Genomic DNA, 19,554 nt, shown 5'->3' with positions numbered 1-19,554 from the left:
ACTATGGTCAGAAGAGTCAGAAGAAAAAGGAAATATCCATCCAGCTATGCTGTTGCTGGAGGGAGGCAGCTGGAGATGCTGAGGCAGACCGTCTGGTGTTTCTGCCACCTTCCAGGGTTTCAGTTAAGGCTTTCCATAGCATTAAAGAAATGCAAACACTTTCAAACAAGTTTAAAAGATTTCTTGGAGTTGGAGAGATGGTTCAGTGCTTAAGAGTGCCAGGTCTTCTCATAGAGGACCTGGGTTCAGTTCCTAGCGCCCACATGGTGGCTAACAACCATTCATAAATCCAGTTCCCGGGGATCCAACAGCCCCTTCTGACTTCCTCGGGCATTGTAGGGCACTGTATGACATGGGTGCACTTACATACATGCAGGAAATACACTCATACACAAAAAAACAATAAATAAATTAAAAAAAGATTTATTTATTTTACTTTAGGTACATGAGTATTTTGCATTCATGTATATGTGTGCCTAAAACGTTTTTAATGAGGGGGCTGGAGAAATGACTCAGAGATTAAGAGCGCGTACTGCTCTTACAGAGCACCAGGGTTTGGTTCTCAGCACCCACACTGGGTGGGCTCACAACAGCCTGTAACTCCAGTTCCAGGAGATCTGATGCCCATGGTGCCACATGGTGCATATAAATTCACACACATAAATGAAATAAGTAAATTTAAAAATTTTTAATGACGCAAAGGAAAATATCAGCTCCCCAACTTCTTCCCTCTAGTTATTCCCATATCATCTGTCCTCTCCACTTTGAGTGGTTTTGATGAGAAATCAATTAATTTTATTTATTTATATTTTAAATTTTATTTTGTGTAGTTTGTGTGTTGTGTGTGTGTGTGTGTGTGTGTGTGTGTGTGTGTGTGTGTATGCAGTGCTAGCATGGAGGTCAGAGGACAGTTTGCAAGAGTAGGTTTCCTCCTTCCACCAGGTGGGTTCCCAGGATTGAACTCAGGCTTGGGAGCAAGCACTTTTAGTCACTGAGCCTTCTCACAGGCATGTGAAGTCAACAAATTATAGAAACCGCTCATTTGAGCTTGACTCCGCCTAACCTGTTTTGATACATACAGGTTGTCTTCTCTACCTCTTTTTTAAAGGAGAAAGAGTGGAGAGGAAAAGATAAATTTATGGTGCCGAGTTAGTGATTTGCTTGCCTTGCCTTTTCATCAGTTTTTAGTCCCTTTTTGGTTCTGATGTACCCCCTACTTCCCCTTTCTGAACATGATTTCTAGACTGTACCTATCACCTCAGGCACTAAGAGGTGAGAAAACACCAGCAATTTCCAGAAAAAATAGAGCCTACATATTATCATTGTCATCATCATTGTGGTCATCATCTTGATTTTCTGTTTGTTTTTCTTATTCTTGTAGGAATGCTTGTTTTAAGTATGGCAGATTTTTGTCTGGACTTCATAGAACCTAATTTTCCTATGATTAGCAAAACCTATTCTTTATGTAAAAAAATTCTCTAAGCCTTTACTGTTCCCTATGGAGAAAAGCAAGGTCTGGTTTATAAAACACTTGACACTGGGGGGCTGGAGAGATGGCTCAGCGGTTAAGAGCACTGACTGCTCTTGCAGAGGACCTGGGTTCAAGTCCCAGCGCCCACATGGCAACTATGAACCATCCTTAACTCCAGTTCCAGGGGAATCTGAAGCCTTCTTCTGGCCTCTGCGGCATTGCATGACACGGGTGCACTCACATACATTCAGGCAATACACTCAAACACATAAAATAAAAATAATAAATAAAAGCACTAGGGAGGCAGAGGCAGGCAGATCTCTGTTAGTTCAAGGCCAGCCTGGTCTACATAGCGAGTTCCAGGCCAGCTGGGGCTAGGGAGCTTGTTTCAAAAAGACCAAAAAAAATTTTTTAAAGTATTTAAAAAAAAACACTTGACATTGTTCAGGGACAAAGGGAAACGTAGAGGTGGCTTGGGAGGAGGCAGGGAGGTGATATGTTGCTTTGCTTCAAAAACAAAAATACCTCTACATCTAATATAATTACATTTCAATTTCCATGGTTGGCTCCTGTTGCAACAACTCACATACCACTCCCCTGTTTTATCAGAGCAGTCTAGCAAGGCTGTGCTTCCTGACATCTGTATCAAGTGTGTCTATTATATGCTCAGAGCAGCTAACTTCTGGCTTCCATTTCGTGTACAGCAAATGTACAGACAGGATTTCCTTGAAGTAACAGAAAAGCCTAGTCCTGTACCGAGCCCAGCTCAGCATTTATGGTTATTGGTTTCATTGCATAGCCTTAAGTTTAGGCCTTGAGTTTTATATTGTCACAGATTTCCTGGTGCTGGGCTGCTCTTAGCAAGGTCAGAAGCTTGTGTTCTCTTAAGTGCTATAAAAGGCTCCAGACAGGATAAGTGGGTCAGAGCTGAAGGCTGTTGAAGATATATGTGGATTTTTCAGATTAATTATCTGGGGGAGATTTGTTTACATTCAAGTCTAGACCTGTGTGTAGACTTTAGAAGAGAGACAGGCATATGTGTGTTTGCGTATGTGAGTGGTACATGTATACGTGTATGTTGTATGTGATTTGTGTGTATGTGTTTATGTATGTGTATATATGTGATGTGTGCATGTGTGTGTCTGGTGTCTGTATGAGTGCATGTACATGTGTGTAGGTACATGTGAATGTGTAGAGGCCAGAGAACACTTTAGGTGTCATTCCTAAAGCACTGCCCACCTTTTTTTTCCTGAGTCAGGGTCTCTCAGTAGAACTCACCAAATAGGTTAGGCTGGCTGGCCAGAAAGCCCCAAGTAGCCACCTGTCTTCACTTCCCCAGCACTGAAATTATGAAGGCATCACAATGCCTGGCCTTTTTAAATATATAAACAGGGATTCTGAGGAATCAACTTGGGTTTTCATGCTTGCAAGGAAAGCATTTTATTGCTTGAGCTACCTCCCTCCCACCCTACAATTTTTGCCTGTTAATTAAACAGTACATAAAAAATAAGAAACATCAGCACACACACACACACACACACACACACGCACACACTAGTTGAAAAAATGAAGCTCATTGATTAATTCCAGTGTCACTCAGGTGGACATCGTCAGTTACTACCTTGGACTACAACTAGAGATTCTTAAATCTGAACAAAGATCAGACTTAATGGGATGGTGACTGAAACCCAGATTGCTGGTCTCCACTCCCCGTGTTTTTGACTTAGTAGGTCTAGGATGGGATCAAAAATTGGAATTTTTGCCAAAGTTCTAGGGATGCTGACAATGCTCATCCCCGTTTCACATTCTTTAAACCTCTGAACTAGACTGGACCGATAGTTCTCAACATCACTGTTTACCAGAATCATCTGAAAGTTTAAAGGAATAATCAAACCCTAAAGGGCCCATGGTCCAAGGACTTCCTGTGATCATCAGTGTGATTCATTGTTACCTCTGACATATAAACACTTGGCAATTCCAAGTAAAAAAGAGTATGTGGACTGAGTTTGGAAATTTAGAATCTAGGTGGCTGTAGGTCCCCCCTCTCCTCTAAACCTATAGCATAATATAAAATATTTGTATGGTGAGATATAAAGAGAAAAATTACATTATTGATCCTAAATTTTCTATTTTATGGTCCAAGACTTTCTGTTACTGCTTATCACACATTGTGAATCAGGGTTAGCAAATAATCACAAGTGACAACTGAAGCATTAGAGTTTCCAGAACATAAATGAATGCAATGAATACTGACTGAACATTCTTCCCTGAAATACTAGCTGGGTCACTAATTCAGCTTTGACAAAATGGAAATTTAAAACCCTGCACATGAAGTTATCTTGCATTTTTCTATCACTAAGGAACTGTTTTATGTTTTGCTCTTTAAGAACTTATTTCTCATACATTTATTGATATTTGATAAATTACTTTAAGCAGGCTACCCAGGAATTTGTTTACAAACATTGCCTCTCTTTTTCTGGGGTGCTGCTTCTGAGAAGAGCCCTGTTCTATTGCTATGCTGAAACCCGTTGCTCACATCTTACTCACTCTACAAATAGCCACAGTAGAAAGTATCATCACAAGGTGATGTGATTTTTTTCATTATTAAAAAAACTATATTTAAAAAACTATGCACCATAGTACTTTTGTTAGCATTACTAATTATGAATGAATCATCACTATTTAATTTTATAATTAAAAAAAATTATATATTTTTTTATTTTATGTGTATGATTATATTGCCTGCATGTATATGAGTGCACCCGTGTCGTGCAGTGCCACGGAGGTCAGAAGAGGGTGTTGGATTCCTCTGGAACTGGAGTCAAGGGCGGTTTATAGCCGCCATGTGAGAGCTGGGATATTTTTGAAAATTTCATACATGTATATAATGTTCATCATATTCATTTCCCCATCACTTTCTCCTGCCACGCTACCTTCTGGTTAAAGGAGTCCCCTTTCTGCTTTTATGTCTGTATTTGTTTTTATGATCCAGAGTTTAATTTGAATTGCTTGTGTGAACGTGGGTGGGGAGTTGTTTACTAGCGCATGGGTAATTTGCCATTGGTTACAACACTGAATAAAATGTCTCGCTTGTCCCCAGCAATCATTAACTGCAACAGCTTTTCAAGGAAAGGCAGGGCTTCATGAAGCCTTGTCCCATTTGTGACAGAATACTGACAGACCAGATTTTGTATAGGTTTGTGCAGGTGACCACAGCTGCTGTGAATTCAAGAGTGCAATGGCCATGCCATGCTTGGAAGACAGCATTTCACAGTGCTTCTCCCCGTCCTCTGTCTCTACATTTTTCTGTCCCCTCTTGAGCCTTGGAGGAAATTTTTCTTGGGGATTTGTGAGCAAACAGCTAGATAGGGAACAAACGACAGACCAAGGTAAGGATTCCACCTAAGTCTAGTTGGGTGAACCAGTGAGTTTACTGCGTTTACTTACAAAGCATGGGTGAAAGGTCATTTACAGTATGAATGACCTCAAAGCGGCTACACCACCAAAACATCTCACCTAGCTTGGATGATGATTTCCCCATAGCTGCATATGGAGTTCCCTGGCCCTCTGTCCCCTTTTGTTACCCTCCCACATCCTGTATACTTTATCACCTCTTCAGCCCACAAGACTGAGCAGCTTGGGCAGAATTACATACAGTTAGGAGGAAGGTGGAGGAAGTAGAAAAGAGTGGCTGAAATCTCAGGTAAGGGTCTAGGATCCTCCTCACCTGCTTCTTTGAAGGAACATCTGCAGGCTTAATCTTGAATAAATACCTATCAGGAAAAAGCTGTCAAACCTGAAGGGGAGGGGCAGTGCCAAGCCCACTGAAAGCATTTTCATTCAGATCAGTGCTCAGTTTTCCTTCCCCTCCAGGTACTCAGCTGCTGCTATCAGAAGGGCATCACAGGACAGTTTGAATCTGTTTCTGGCCACTGCTGTGAAGTTGCAGATCAGTCCCCCTGCTGCCATGGCTAGCTCTATGAGACATCTTCCCTGCAGCCATCTGGTCACTGACTGTTGCTGTGAACTGTCAGATACAATCTAGTAGTTGCTCAGATTGCACCTGAGGATTTTTGCATTGGTTCCTGTCCCACCTGGAGTTTTTCTGCTTGGTTACCATATCCTTGCCCCTAGGCTTGAGCTCTTGGTGAGTGCTGTCAAACTTCAAATCTTCCCCCCCACCCCGCCCCCGTCATCATGATTGTCATTAACTTATTGGTAGAATCACAGGTATTGAAGTTTCATCATAATGTGGAATTTTATGCACTTAGTCTTTGAAGACATTTGATTATTAATTATGCATATGTTCATCTCCAGCACTATTTAAATGGTTTTTATTAGAATGTATTGAAATTGTGACACAATATTAACGTTCTCTTGCTATGCCAAGCTTGGGGCGGGGAAGATGGGGCACCAGTTTGAAATAAAAAGAAACACTTCAGAAAGGCACCCAGTCATTGTTAGATGATCATTTTGCTTCAAGAGACTCAAGCCTAGATGGATAATTCTGCCATAAGTTGGAATTTTTACCTCTGAATGTGCCACATTTAGGGTTGTCTCCCTTTCCTATGCTGGGCCTTATCTAGTCACAATGATCTGGAACTTTCAAGAGATGAAGAGATAAAGAGCAGCCAAGTGTTATCTTGTTTGGCTGCCGTTTTGTTTATTCATGACCAATATGAATGGGTTAAGCAATATTTGGGCATTACCCAGATAGCTTCAGCTCTACATGAGACACAATTCTGGTATCTTCACTTTGGATAAGGCACAACTGTTATGAGGTGTCCCACCGGAGAAGACCGCTCAGACATGACGTATTGTCAAAAGAAAGCCTTTATAGCTGGCTGACAACTACGCTGGGCATTCAATCCCAAGTGCAGTCATGAGCCTTTTTCAGGGCAGGCTTTTAAACAGAAAAACCACGTCCTTGTCCACTCAAGAATAGAAAACCACCCAACAATTTCCCATAACTCAGGGGTGGAAAAGTTCCCAGTAGTTTCTTCCTGCAGGTGCAAGCCAAGAGGAGTGGAAAGCACAGAAGCCAGAAACAAGCAGTTAGCAGGAGCGGCCAGGTACATGTTGACCTTTTCCCAAACCCACTCCAAATGCAGCTGGGCCAAACTTTTCTATTCCCATACTTTAAGTAAACTGCCTCTAGTTTTCAGTTGCTGGGATTAGCTAGGGCTATAACATGGCATAGAGAGAATCCCACCCAAGACTAACTTGGTGAACCAATGAGTTTACTGGGCTTACTTACAGAAACATGGGTAAGGGACTTCTTTTTATTGAATTTTGTGAAGTTTATGCAATATGTTTTGATCATATTTAGATACCCTCCTCTATCTACACCCCACCTTACTACCCCTACCCAATTTCACGTACTGTATTATATATGTGTATATTATTATTTAGATACCCTCCTCTATCTACACCCCACCTTACTACCCCTACCCAATTTCACGTACTGTATTATATATGCATGTATATTATATATATATATATAAATATTATATATTAAGGCCTGTAGAGTCAGCCTTGAGTCCCCAATTGCCCTTTGGTGTGAGTCCATCCACTGAAGTTTGGTCAACCTACCAAGAGTCTCATCCTTAAATGAGACTGACTCTCCCCCTCCCAGCAGTCACGGGTTGCCAAGAGTTCCTCAGGTAGGGCTGGGGTTTCTTACCCACTTCCCTACATCTATGCTGGGATTTTATCTGGCTGGAGCTCATATGGGACTTGTGCACACTGTCATCATTGCTGTGAGTTCATATGGGTAGCTGCCTGGCAAACTCTATTTTGTGATCCTCCTCCTCCTCTGTCTCTTACAATCTTTCCGCCCAGGGTGAGGGGTTTCTTTAACAAACCTCAGGTGGCTCAAAGGCAACTTCATCAATGTAAAACCCACCCCAGCATGGGTGAGGACTGCAGAAGCCACATCCCTGGAGCTCCCTGCACAACTTGGAGGCAGATCTGCCCTCCAAAGTCTCCTTTACCCAGCAAGTGTTATTGCATATCTACCTTTGGGTCAGGGCCTTAAGAATCTTGTACTTTTCTTAGTTTCTTGAGCCTTGTAAGCTTCCTTAGCTTCTGGAGTTTTATCAATTTCCCACCTTCCTCCAGGAGGGGATGTTTCAGTTTGGAGGAAATGGCTACACAGCACCCACAAGAAAGCTTTGAGCAACTGTGTGGACTTTTACAGAGCAAACACAATGGGTTGAGCTAACATCCAATCCCAGCTCTTGCCCCTCATTTGAAACAGGTTCGTTGATAAGCTCTGGAGAGCGCAAAACTCCACCTTCCTTCTCTAAAGTCCTGGTTGGAACCAAGAGTTAGACTGACACAAGACAGAAGAATATGAGAAAAATCATAACATTCATTTCGTATAAGATGCAGTTAAAGTCAAGTATTTCCACACTGCATTGAAGAAAGTTGTAATGTAAAAACATGATAAGATGAAGATGTCTGGCTAAGCGCGATAATTAGGTGCACTGGCTAGAAAGATAAGAGTTGTTGAGCTAGGTTGGGTTGGTATGTCCAGATTTCCCTTTGCTTCAATTTCCTGTCTTTGATAAGAGTGTTGCTTTCCTTTGGTGGAAGAAGGCGTCTCTCGCCAGGTAATTGCATGTCCTGCTTGGAAAGAATAGCTGAGGGTCTGCATGATCTTGCACCTGCTGCTTATGAATGTCTCACTTTGGAGACAGCATATTTGAGGATACAATATCCTTAACTCCTGATCCTCACATAGTTCTTACTTCATTTAAGGCACTGTGGACAGTTTCTTATTCTCTCATAGAAACATTTTTAAAGCATTCAATCATAGATACCTAACCAGAGTCTCCTATGGGATTTGTCTGCAAACACTGCCTCTCCTTTCCCTGCCATGCTGAAGCCCATTGCTCATATCTATTCACTCCATCAGCAGTCATTATCAGAAAGCATTGTCACAGTGTGCTGGGAGAATCTCCATTCAAGTGTATGGGCTTTGCTAGGCACACAAGGAAGTTTCCAGGTTGACTTCTGTTATGCTTTGTGAAATGTCCCCACAGGTTCATGTGTTTGAACACTTAGCTCCCGCCATGATTTTTGCTGCCTTGATGGACTGTATCCTGTGAACTGTAAGCCAAAGTAACTCCTGCTCCCCTTACGCAGCTTCTGTCAGGTATTCTGTCACCCTGATGAGAAGAGCAGTGAAGACAACCTCGAAGAGTTAGGGCTGGTTACCGCAGATTAATAGAGCAGGAAGGCTCTGCAGGTTAGCTCACAGGGTTCCTGAGGCTAGCTACGTTGCTTCATGTGCTTTGGCACTTCAAATTTATTCTCCCTTTTCAAATGGGATTTGATGTAACTTACAGTGGAAGGAAATAACTGCTAATAAAATCTTCCTGGGGAGACAACTATCTTAAACAAGAACGCTAGTTGAATGAATTTACTGAGCTTCCTGGCAGCCTAAGGGAAAAGAAAAATGAAAGGAATGTGGGACTTGGGGCTGAAGAGATGGCTCAGGGGTTAAGAGCACTCGCTGCTCTAGGAGAGGACCCCATTTTAGTTCCCACATTCATACGGTGACTAAGAATCATTGGCAACTCCTGTTCCAGGGATCCAATGCCCTCTTCTGGTCTCCTCATGCATTGTATGGCACCGGTGCACTTACATCCATGTAGGCACAACACTATACACATAAAAATAAACTTAAAAAGAACCTTGGGGCTGGGCATAAAAAAATGGCTTCTAGTTTGGTGGTATGCTGCTGTCACTAGCAGGGGGCATAGATCTTTTTCCCTGTGCATCTTAGATTCTATCTCCTTATTTAGAAAATGTAGACAGTGAGTATCTGGATGAATGTTGAGAGGATTTGGGGACATTTTATATGTGAAGGAAACCTTATACACAATAATTAATTTTTCAAGCATGGTAAACATGAAAGCTATGATCATAGTCTACATTATCCTGAAGTCTGAATGAATGTCTGGGCATCTTCACCCATCCATTCAACAAAGATGAACATGGGACCTGCCTGCCTGAGGCGGGCTGCAGATTGTGCTGCTCCATCAGCTCATCATGACCTGCGCTAAAGCTGTTTTCAGCACTTCATTTTGCAGCTTCCCGGGTGACTACTTCAGGCCTTTCACTGCTTCTAACATGCATTTAATGCTTTCCCCTTTCTTCAGGGCTCTAAGTCTTTCCTGACCCCTGCCACACGTTTTTTTTCCCTCATAGCATCTAATTTGTTCCAAGTTTGCATGCCTATGCATTGACATTATTACATTTATCATTATTAATCAGTAGTGGGAATTAGATTATTAATTACTTCAGACTAAATGATAAAATGACATAATTATCATTACAACAGTTATATGATCAGTACACTTCATATTACCCTGTGGGTAATGGCTCTCCGCCCATAAACTCCAACAGAGAGAGGACTACGTTTTTCTTGATGTTCTTAAGGCCTAACCCAGTGGGTGCACAGTAAGTGGGTATGTGCTTAGTTAAGAAGGGACAGAGACCTAACTTGCAATGGTGGGGTGCGCAGGGGTACCGCGTGTAATTGCTGTCCGGTTTGAAGTGAGGTCCCCTCTGCCTGCGCAGGGCCAAAAAACTTGGGATACCGGTTTCATAAAGTGCAACCGGCAGCCAATGCTCTGGAGGCACGCAGACCCCGCCCCTTCCCAACGACAACACAAAGCCAACTCTGCAGCCCCCACTTAATCCTCTGCTGGAGCGGAGCCCCGGATCACCGCGGACGCTGGCGCTGCAGGGCCCCGGGCACGCGTGGCCTCCGGTGCCTGCTGGAGCGCGTGCCGGCACGTCCCGCTCACTCTCCCCAGCGAACCCGAACTGGACTACTCCACCGCTGGCCGACCTGGCAGGGGGAAGCCGGTGCGCGCGCACGCCAGCCGCCACCGGTCGCGCACCCCCTCCGCGCGCTCCCGCTCCACCCTCGAGGCAAGGTCCGCAGGTGTCGAGGTGGGTGGGCGGCTGCGGGGCCCGAGGCCCGGCGAGGCTGTGCGGGAGCGCGCGGTGCGGCACCGTCCCCCGTCCAGTGCAGTGCGCTCCTCCCGGCCCGCTCCGAGGAGCGTGCTCGGGGCCGCGCCAGGCCCGTGCCGCGTGCTGGCTGAGCCCGGTTGGAAGATGGAGCTGCAGACTCGCTCCCAGGTGAGGGTCCGGCTGCAGCCGGGACGCGCTTTCTCCACGCCCTGCCGGACCCAGCCTCGGGTTGAGAACGTGGCCTTGGCGCTCACTTCAGAGCGCCCGGTCCTGCAGGTGTGCGCGTGGGTCCCGGCGGTGCCACCCGAGGTCCCGAGGCCCGGCCTGGGACCCTGATGGGGGACGCGTTTGCAAGAGGTGCGGGTCGGGAGCCGGGGGGCGCAGAGCTCCGGAACCAGAGAAAAGCACGGGGGAGGGCAGAGGCCACCCAACTTTCCCCACACCAATTGGCACAGAGATCAGGAAGTTTAAGAAAAGTGCAGGTTTTCTTAAAAAAAAAAAAAAAAAAAGTGGAGACACAGACCAGGCCAATCTGAGCAATGGAGTTTAAAAGGAGTTGTTAATTTGGGGTTTGTTCTAGAACTTTCATAAATGTTTTCAAGAAATTTGTTTCCACTTAGGACAAATGTGGGCAACTTTGTTTTGCGTTACAGGCCCAACCAGGTCTTAAAACTCACTGGCACTTGAGAACAAGTTTCCCAAACGTAGGATTGTGAACGTGATTTCTGTTGGTGTAGTTTCAGAGTTTTTCTCTACTTTGAGATGAGCTCTAGTAAAAACAACTAAGCGATCACACACATTTTTATATAGAAGTAAGCACTGAAAACATTTTTTTAGAAGTAATTAAAAATAACGCTACAAAGGCATGGTAAACGCTTATCCCTTTGTGAGTGGTGCCCAGGTGTTTGAGGTGAAGGTTGAGATTCTTGGTCCCCCTCTTCTTTTACCCTCCCACCGGGGTTCCGAGCCAAACTCCACCTGCCCAGGCTTCTGTCACCTACCTGAGTGGTGGCCAATGAAGAGCTGGTCACCAATGGCCTCTTTGTGTATTTAGTCATTGCTGAATGCCTTTCTTAAGATTGACACTTGTGAGAATATTTTTAAAAATTTTCCAAGTGAAGGGAGATAGTAAAAACATGGGAAACAGTCTGGACCCAAGTTCAGACTTACATTTTGTTTTGTTTTGTTTGTGACCATGGGCCTTTGCATGTAGTATCCTATGCTTCTAAGACTTTTCAGTCTCCAGGACTTAACAAACCACCACCTTTGGATTTTTATTTTTATTTTTTTAAGACTTGAGTTTCATTCATCCCAGGGTGGTCTGGAACTTTTGTGTAGGAGAGGATGACCTTGACTTTCTGATCATCCTGCCTCTGCCTCCTGAGTGCTGGGATTCTGAGCATGCGCCACACCTAGCTTCTGAGGTGCTGAGGCTGGAACCCTGGGCTTTGTCCATGTTAGGCAAGCACTCTTCTGCCATCGAGCTGCCTTGTGGAAAGGGATTTGACCTGGTGAATTTCCTCACATCTTCTGTCACTTCTGAAACCTGTTGTACTTAAAAGTTCTTTGCAACTTTGATCTTTGTATTCATGGTCTTTGGAAGTTCAGGATGTCCCAGACTGGAGCTGGAAGTGAGTGAACATTTTATCCTCAAGTAGTGAGGCTTATTTTTGGCAGTTCTAAAATATTAAACTGTTTACTGTGTGGGGGTGATCCACAAATTATATCTAACCCATTATGCACCAATTAGAGCAAATTAATATATATAAGATGATTTTTTTTTCCTGCTGGAAATGTTCCCCTTTTTCAGTTCATCATAACTTAAATGTGAGCAGATTGCAGTCTTTTAATTTAAATTAGCTGAGAATGGTTCTGTGGGGTGGGCAGGTGAGTGCTGGTAAGAGTACTTATAGTAACCTTTTCAGGCACAGCAGGATGTTAAATTCATGTACTTCACACAGTCCCGGGCCTTATGAATAAAGGTGTGTGAGCACTAGTGACTGTACACCCACAGTGGTTGGGTCCAGCGGGCAGTGAGCTTTAATCTCTTGCACGCCGTAAATATAATTTCCAGCCTTTGATGATGTAGCAGTTTCTCCAAGGTATTCCAGCAAAGCAAACAGCTTGGGAATTTTGTGAGCAGTACATGAACGAGGGGAACTACCTTCATGCATTCTGAACTACAAGTCTCTCCTTTTCTGTCTGCCACCCAGTGTGTTGGATTTGATGTCCTTTGACAGTGATCACGTCCCTTGGAGACCTCCGGTCTCTGTTGGATTGACCACTGTGTCTTTTACTTATATCAATATACTTGAGTTCTTCAATGGTGTCAGTACACTTAATACCCTGTCAGGGTAGGGGTGTGGTCCCTCACTAAGGTCTTAATAAGACCTAGGGCCTTAGCTTCCTAGCAGACAAACTGGCGGGCCTGAATGTCACTGTCCTCGTCCTAGTTCGGGATTGCAGGTTGGACCCTTTGAGAAGAACATGATAGTTAATGTTCTCGTGACTGTGCATGTTGCATGCTGTTGGAGGGGTGAGGGGAAAGGTTTTAGGTGTTGATATAATCATGTGGCTTAAGCTGGTCACAGAGGGCTCGATTGCGATTTCTGGAAGGACAGTGATTTGTCACTTCAACAGTCATATATTTGAAAGGCTCATTTCTGACCCTCCATCCATGGCGGGCTGAATTCTCAGAGGTCACAGCAATTTTGATCTGATCGAGTATGTGGGGCAGAAACCATGAGCTAATTTGAGTTCAACCAGTTTACTAATGCTTGAGAGTACTGAGAAATATAGTGGAGCATTTGAGCTGGACAACCCTAGCATACTGATTTTAAATGGTCATTGACAGCTCTCCTTCACTCTTTAATATGCCATAGATCTTTGCCTCCACTGTCTAGATTTATTTTATAAAAAGGCTTCTAAGTTGGGGTGGGGATAGAGATAGGAAAATATTAGTGGGACCTTTTTTTCTTTATAAAGAGCAATGGTCAGTGAATATTTTGAAAAAGGATCAGGCAGAGGCATACTTAGTGAATGTATCTCTGAGGTTAACACTCAAGAGTTTATCTTCCGTGGCAGTAAATGCTAGCACCCCGCGTGCAAACCCAAAAACGTTATGAAGTCTCACTGTACAGGGGCCTGAGTTTGGGCTCAAATGAATAGTTGATGCATTCTGCCCGTTTTTTTCTTCATAATTGTCAGGGGACTTACTAACTGGTTAGCTTACTTGTCCACGTTTATTGAACATATACTTTGTTCCAGGCATTGTTAGTTGTAGTAGAAGAACGAAAACCACAACACTGTTCTTCCCTCTGTCTGCTTGCCAGAGCCCCAGGCTGTTCTCCCTCTGTGCAGTGGGATCCTCAGATAGCCTCAGGTTTTGGGAGTGTAGGCAGGGACATTCAGAACCATCCTTTTCTTGTAAGAAAAGGAAATGGTCACTTCCGTTTGTAAGTCAGGCTTAAAGTTGGGATTTAATTCTTCCTGCACTATTGTAAAATGCATTGTGTGATCTACTTTCTAAAGATAAGACTAAATTGACTGCTTTCCCCAGGGGCAACTGACAGGATTTTTCCCTTGGCTAGAATTCTGTCTCCAGAGCCTCTGTCTGACTCTGGCCTTTGGCATCACAGCACCTGGCCAGGCCTTGGAACTCCCACTGAAGTGAGGAGGCTACAAATTTTTGTGTAAGTGATGATGTCACCAGGTAATCAAGGACATTGGATGTGACAATATACCACATGAATTGAGGGGCTGTCATGATTTCCCTCTCCTTTAACCAGAGCAGCAGGGTATGAGCACCTAGTCTGGTCCTTTTCCAGGGTCTCACCAGATTAAACTCTACAAAAGTCAGCTTGGGTATGTAAGATGCACACAGCTTTAACATGGGAACAATTTTACATGGGCTTATAGGGTATAAGTAATGTATTAATAGAGGTGACATGGGAATACTGCTCTACCTCCTGTGCTCCCTCAGCCTCATATTCTGGAGATTTCCACCTAGTGGTGTTGGCCTGTAGCACAAGCATCACTTCTTGCATAGCTGTAGTAGTTTAATTGGTCTTTTAACTTTTTTCTGGGTGGCTGGGGGCCTTTATAGTTTCATATCGAATATCTTTGTAGTGTTACACTGACTACATGTGTATTTTATATCTTTTCCGTTGACAAAATTTTTTGTTAAAGGAGCTTTGTAATTATGTTCCAGAGAGGGAGCAGTGCATGGCTTATGGCCTGTGTTGGTGTTGCATTGAAATATTGTAGTAAATTTAGTATCTCAGAGGGATGGGACTGATTTGGTGGAACCTGCAACACCTGGCTTTCCTGAGGCTGGCGCTTCTCTTGTTGTCCTGTTGGCTAAGGAAAGCTGTTTGTTTTTTGTCTTTTTTTTTGTTTTTTGTATGTTTTTGCTGAGGTGGGTCATGAAAGCTATTTGCTGCAGTCACTGCTGCCTCCAGAATTTAGAGCTTCTAGTAGTATGTTTAGCCTGGGGGAAAGTGGTGAGTTGTCCTCAAGGGTCTGTCCTTTACTGCCCTCTGGTCTGCATGGAAGACCCAACCTGTGCCCAGGACCACAGTGTAGTGCCATGTGGGTCTAGTGGGGAAATTGGTGCGATCTGGGCCTAGTGTTGCCTAGTTCAGCAACAGTCTTCTCAAGGTAGCTTTCCTAAAATTATATTTTCATTGAAGTTGGATATCTAGAAGTTAAACAACAGGTTCACTTGTTACAAGGTGGTTTCTAAGAGGGAAAAAAATCAAAAGTATTGATGGTGCATATGCTGGTTGTAATCTGTTATACTCCAGGCTGTGTTTAACAATGTATGCACTTTTCCCCTTGTGGGGTTGCTTCAATAAACCTTAAGAAATAATAGTACATGGAATCCCCAAGGCCTGTGATGTGATCAGCCAGGGCTGCCAGGTATGCAGGCCGCAGTTCCTGGTGTTACATGCTCTCAATTTCTGGGACATCCCTGCCTCTGTTTCCCCAGAACCCCAAAGAAACAGCACAATTGTGTGGAGAGCCCTCCAACTTGAAGCCTTCCCTCCTCTAGAGGTTCCTGAATAGCCTGAAGAGCACGTTGCATATCTGGGTCCTTTAACCTAAATCCTGAGCCAGCCCTGTTCCTGCTGGATATCTTCCATCTCTGTGATGAGGGCCCCAAGATTTTCCCTAGGCAAGTGATTGGTGAGTTCAAATCATGTGGCAGGTCAAACAATAGTTATCCAGCTCATGGATAGAGGACCTGGCATATTGCCCTTAATTGTTAAATTGCAATAAGCTGATTTAGGGCTGTCTGAGTAGAGTGAGTGGACATGTGAGTTGTGACGGACTGGGACATCGTGGGACATTCTCGAACAGCTCTTGGCTTTTTCTGTTGAACTGATGTGGAGCCAATTTATGCCTTCCCCAGAGGCCTCCAGTAGCAGCCCCCATGCTGGAATTTCCTAATAAATCTCCAGGTTTAACTTTCAAAAGTGGTTCTATCCCATTTCCCTTCCCCTCCAATATCTTTTTATTGGAAAATTCTCACCTCCCCATGCAATAAATAAAGAAGAAATCAAACTTTCCTTGATGTTGAATTCCCTAAGAATATTTTTAATGACAAAAATTTTAATATTTTTATTTTGCATGTATGAGTGTATTGTTTGCATGTATGTAAGTACACCCGTTTTGTGCCATGCCCACAGAAGTCTCCAGAAGAGGGTTCGGATCCCCTGGAACTGGAGTTAGAGACAGATGTTAGCTGCCATGTGGATGCTGGGCGCTGGGAACGGAACCTGAGTCCTCAAAATGTCTGGTGTCCTTGTTTTGGTTTTAAAAGAAGAGTTGTTAAGAAAGTTAGGGATGAGTGCAATACTATTGTTTATTCCTCTCCTCTCAGATTCCCAGCAAGTGACTCCAGGTATTATTCCTTTCAGGAAGTTTTTTCTCAAGGTAGTTAATGTCCTAGGGCCCCATTTAGACTTTGGCCCACTTGTACAAGAGATCTTCTGTTCCTCCCATTACCTGATGGCACAAACAGTTGCTGCTTCCCCTACACTACCAGCTGCAGGCACTCAGCAAGAGACTTGACTGTGTCCTTACAACCTTCCTTGAACTAAGCGATTGTAATTAGGACTTTAGTGAGTGTGCCATTCATTTGGGCACAATGCCAGGAGCCAAGTGGTGTCAGCTGCTTGCATGGGTCCTCCGGAGGTGATTGGGTTCATTTTCCATGGTGACAGCGCTCTTAGCCAGGCAGAAGTATGTTAAGAGGGTCCTCTGGAAAGAGGCTTCTTCCATCCCCTGCAGTTTGAAGAGCTGGTTCACATTGCTCACTTGGAGTGAGCACAGGACATTCTCCTCCTTTCAGTGACCAGAATCTCTGGAGTCCTGTGTACACCTGAGCCTTCTCAGACCATCTCCACCTGGCATCTGTGTAGACACCTGTGCATATGGGCGCTAGATCACTGCCTCTAGCAGGCTTCCTGACCAGGCTCCAGCCACTGGATGACATGCCCCTATGGGGACTTCTAGACTTAATTCCTATTTATCAGACCACATTGACATTCTAGAGATGGTCTCTCACCCTGCCACTGTTTATATGAGGTCTCATCTCAGTGTGGCACCCAGTAGACAGTAGGTGCTTAATAAGTATGTGCTGAATGGATGGTAGGGCAAAGTAGGGCTGGGACCATTTTACTCTTAATAACTAACATTTATACAATGCCTTCTGCTTCCAGAATGCCTTCCAAGGTCAGTGTGGATGTTGCTAGCACTCAATCCTAGTGTTCTGGTCATTTTCCTTGTGGGTAAAGGACAAAATTGCACTTTGCTGGCTCCTTAAAACAGGCAAAGGCCATTTAACTTGCATCAGCCTGCGAACTATTAGCAGAAGCACTGCGTGTTCATCTAGGGGACTCTTTACATCCCAGCACATAATTACCAATCGCATCCCCTCTGTTGCTGCACCTGCCAGCATTCCAGATGTGTCAGCATTTCTGACTGGGGTCTGGTGTGTGGAAGGCCTAGAGCAGAGTCTCTTGACTGAGCAATGATGAATATGTAGTTCAAACGTGAAACTATTTTTGTTGTAAGCCACTGACTGAGGTTTGGGGTTGTTTGATGTTCTGACATGCCCTTTAGTGGACAGGTGGACCACGGTGCTCATATTTCAGTTTTGGACTTGATATATGGTTGTCATCCGAATGATCTGGGGTCAGGATGGAGTGGTGGTGGCACTATGTGGGTTTCACTTTTGAGTTGGAGTGATGGCAGTGAGGCAGTTGTTCCTGTTACTGAGGGGTTTGCAGTTCGGGGTTGTTAAGTCCCAATTGGCCTGCAGAAGTGTCCCCAGGAACAAGTCATTTGCTCTGTCTGAATGCCAGTAGCACCTTGTCCAGGTGGGTAATCCATCTGTTAGTGTCTAGGGAAGCGCTGACATTGCCATCACATTTCCTGTCTGTCGCACTGCCTGGTATAGAAGTAAGCCAGTCGTTTCCAAGTGATTGTGTAACCTGTTTCCCAGGCACTCTGCCAGAATTTCAGGTCTGCTACCAACTAGCCCTTCTAACCTGTACAGAACACCTGTCTGATTCTCCCCCATATAACTTCCTCTTTAAAAATCTGACACTAATTGTTGAGGGAGATACTTTATTATTATGGCTAGATATATAGACTAAAATGAGCTATTTCAACTTTTTAAAGTATTTTCATTTTATGTGTATGAGTATATTGCCTGCAGATAGGTAGGTGCATCTGTGTCGCGCAATGCCCACAAAGGTTAGAAGAGGGCATTGGATCCCCTGAAACTGGAACCGCAGGTGGTTGTTCATTACCATGTGGGTGCTGGGAATTGAACCCAGGTCCTTGCAAGATCAGCCAGTGCTCTTAGCCATCGAGCCATCTCCCCAGCCCCCCATTTTAAACTTTTGTATTAGCTTGGTTTTTGAAACAGGTAGCATGTACTGGCCTGGAACTCACTATGTAGTTGAGGCTGGCTTTGAATGCTCAGTGTCTTAGTCTCAAGTACTGGGGATTACAGGTATGTACCAGTGACCTGGCTATGTTAACCTTAAAAAATTAATTTGTGTGTGTGTAGATGTGGAGTCGAGGTCGATATCAGGTGCCTTCCTCATTCTTCATCTTTTTTTTTTTTTTTTTTTTGAGACTAGGTCTCCTTGTAGCTCCAGCTGACCTAGAGTTCACTGTGTAGACCAGGCTGGCCTTAATCTCTCACAGATCTGCCTGCTTCTGCCTCCTGAGTGCTGGGATTAAAGGTGTTGAGACCTGAAGCTCACTGATTCAGCTAGACCGTCTGGCCAGTGAGTCCCCAGGGCTGTCCTGTCTTTGCCTCTTAGCACTGGAATTAAATGTGTGCACTGCCTCTCCTGGTTTCTTACATGGATGCAGTGGACCTGAACCCAGGTCCATATGAGTTCCACATGCTTGCAAGGCAAGTGCTTTGCTGACTGAGTCATCTCCCTGCCCCCCCCAACCATTTTAAACACATAGTTAAGTACACTGCCATTGTTGGACAGCTGTCACCACTCTCTAGTGAACTGTTTCAGCATTCTAAACCCAGACTGTCCCTATTGAACAAGACTTCTCACTGCTCCCTCCCCCACCCCCTGGTAGCTTCTATCTTAATTTCTGTCTGAGAATTTGACTATCCTAGGTACCTCATGCAGTTGGAATGATTCAGTGTCTTCCTTTTGTGGCTGGCTCCTTTCACTCAGCATAATGTCTACAAGGTTCATCCACATGGTAGCATGTGCCAGAATTTCATTCCTTTTGAAGGTTGAATAATACTCCCTTATAGGTACATACCACTTAAAAAAATTCATCCATTAATGGACATTTTGGTTGTTTCTATCTTTTGGCTATTGTGAAAAATACTTTGAAATGGAAAGGATAACACTGACATACAGATATCTTGATCCAGTGCAGCTCTCATTTAAAATGAAAATTAAGTTTAATAACCCATGAACCCCAATTGTGTTGTCCATATACTTTGGGGTTTGGTGCCAATTACTGGAGCAGGGTCAACTGAATGGGAGCCACACCATTAAAGACTGACTCTCTCCCAGAAGCTATCAACTATCTACAGCTCC

The 19,554-nt window shown here is 44.2% G+C and overlaps 1 protein-coding gene across 3 annotated transcripts in view; it reads left to right on the top strand.

Moving 5' to 3' along the window:
- The first annotated feature begins 10,560 nt into the window (after window positions 1-10,560).
- Window positions 10,561-19,554, top strand: part of Cdca7l (cell division cycle associated 7 like) — a 40,089-nt gene continuing 31,095 nt past the window's right edge. Inside the window, exon 1 of one of the 3 annotated variants that reach the window (XM_008841455.3) lies at window positions 10,561-10,627. In XM_008841455.3, coding sequence (XP_008839677.1) covers window positions 10,604-10,627 — 24 coding nt within the window. In that variant the 5' untranslated portion in view covers window positions 10,561-10,603. Of the gene's footprint in view, window positions 10,628-15,574; window positions 15,647-19,554 lie in introns of those variants that run through there. The other 2 variants (XM_008841454.3, XM_029567528.1) reach the window with 2 other exon arrangements.

This window comes from Nannospalax galili, unplaced genomic scaffold (genome assembly GCF_000622305.1).
Source record: "Nannospalax galili isolate Female #2095 unplaced genomic scaffold, S.galili_v1.0 scaffold158, whole genome shotgun sequence".
Taxonomy (NCBI): domain Eukaryota; kingdom Metazoa; phylum Chordata; class Mammalia; order Rodentia; family Spalacidae; genus Nannospalax; species Nannospalax galili.
The sequence above is the reverse complement of the archived record's forward strand: the minus strand, read 5'-3'. Positions and strand labels throughout refer to the sequence as shown.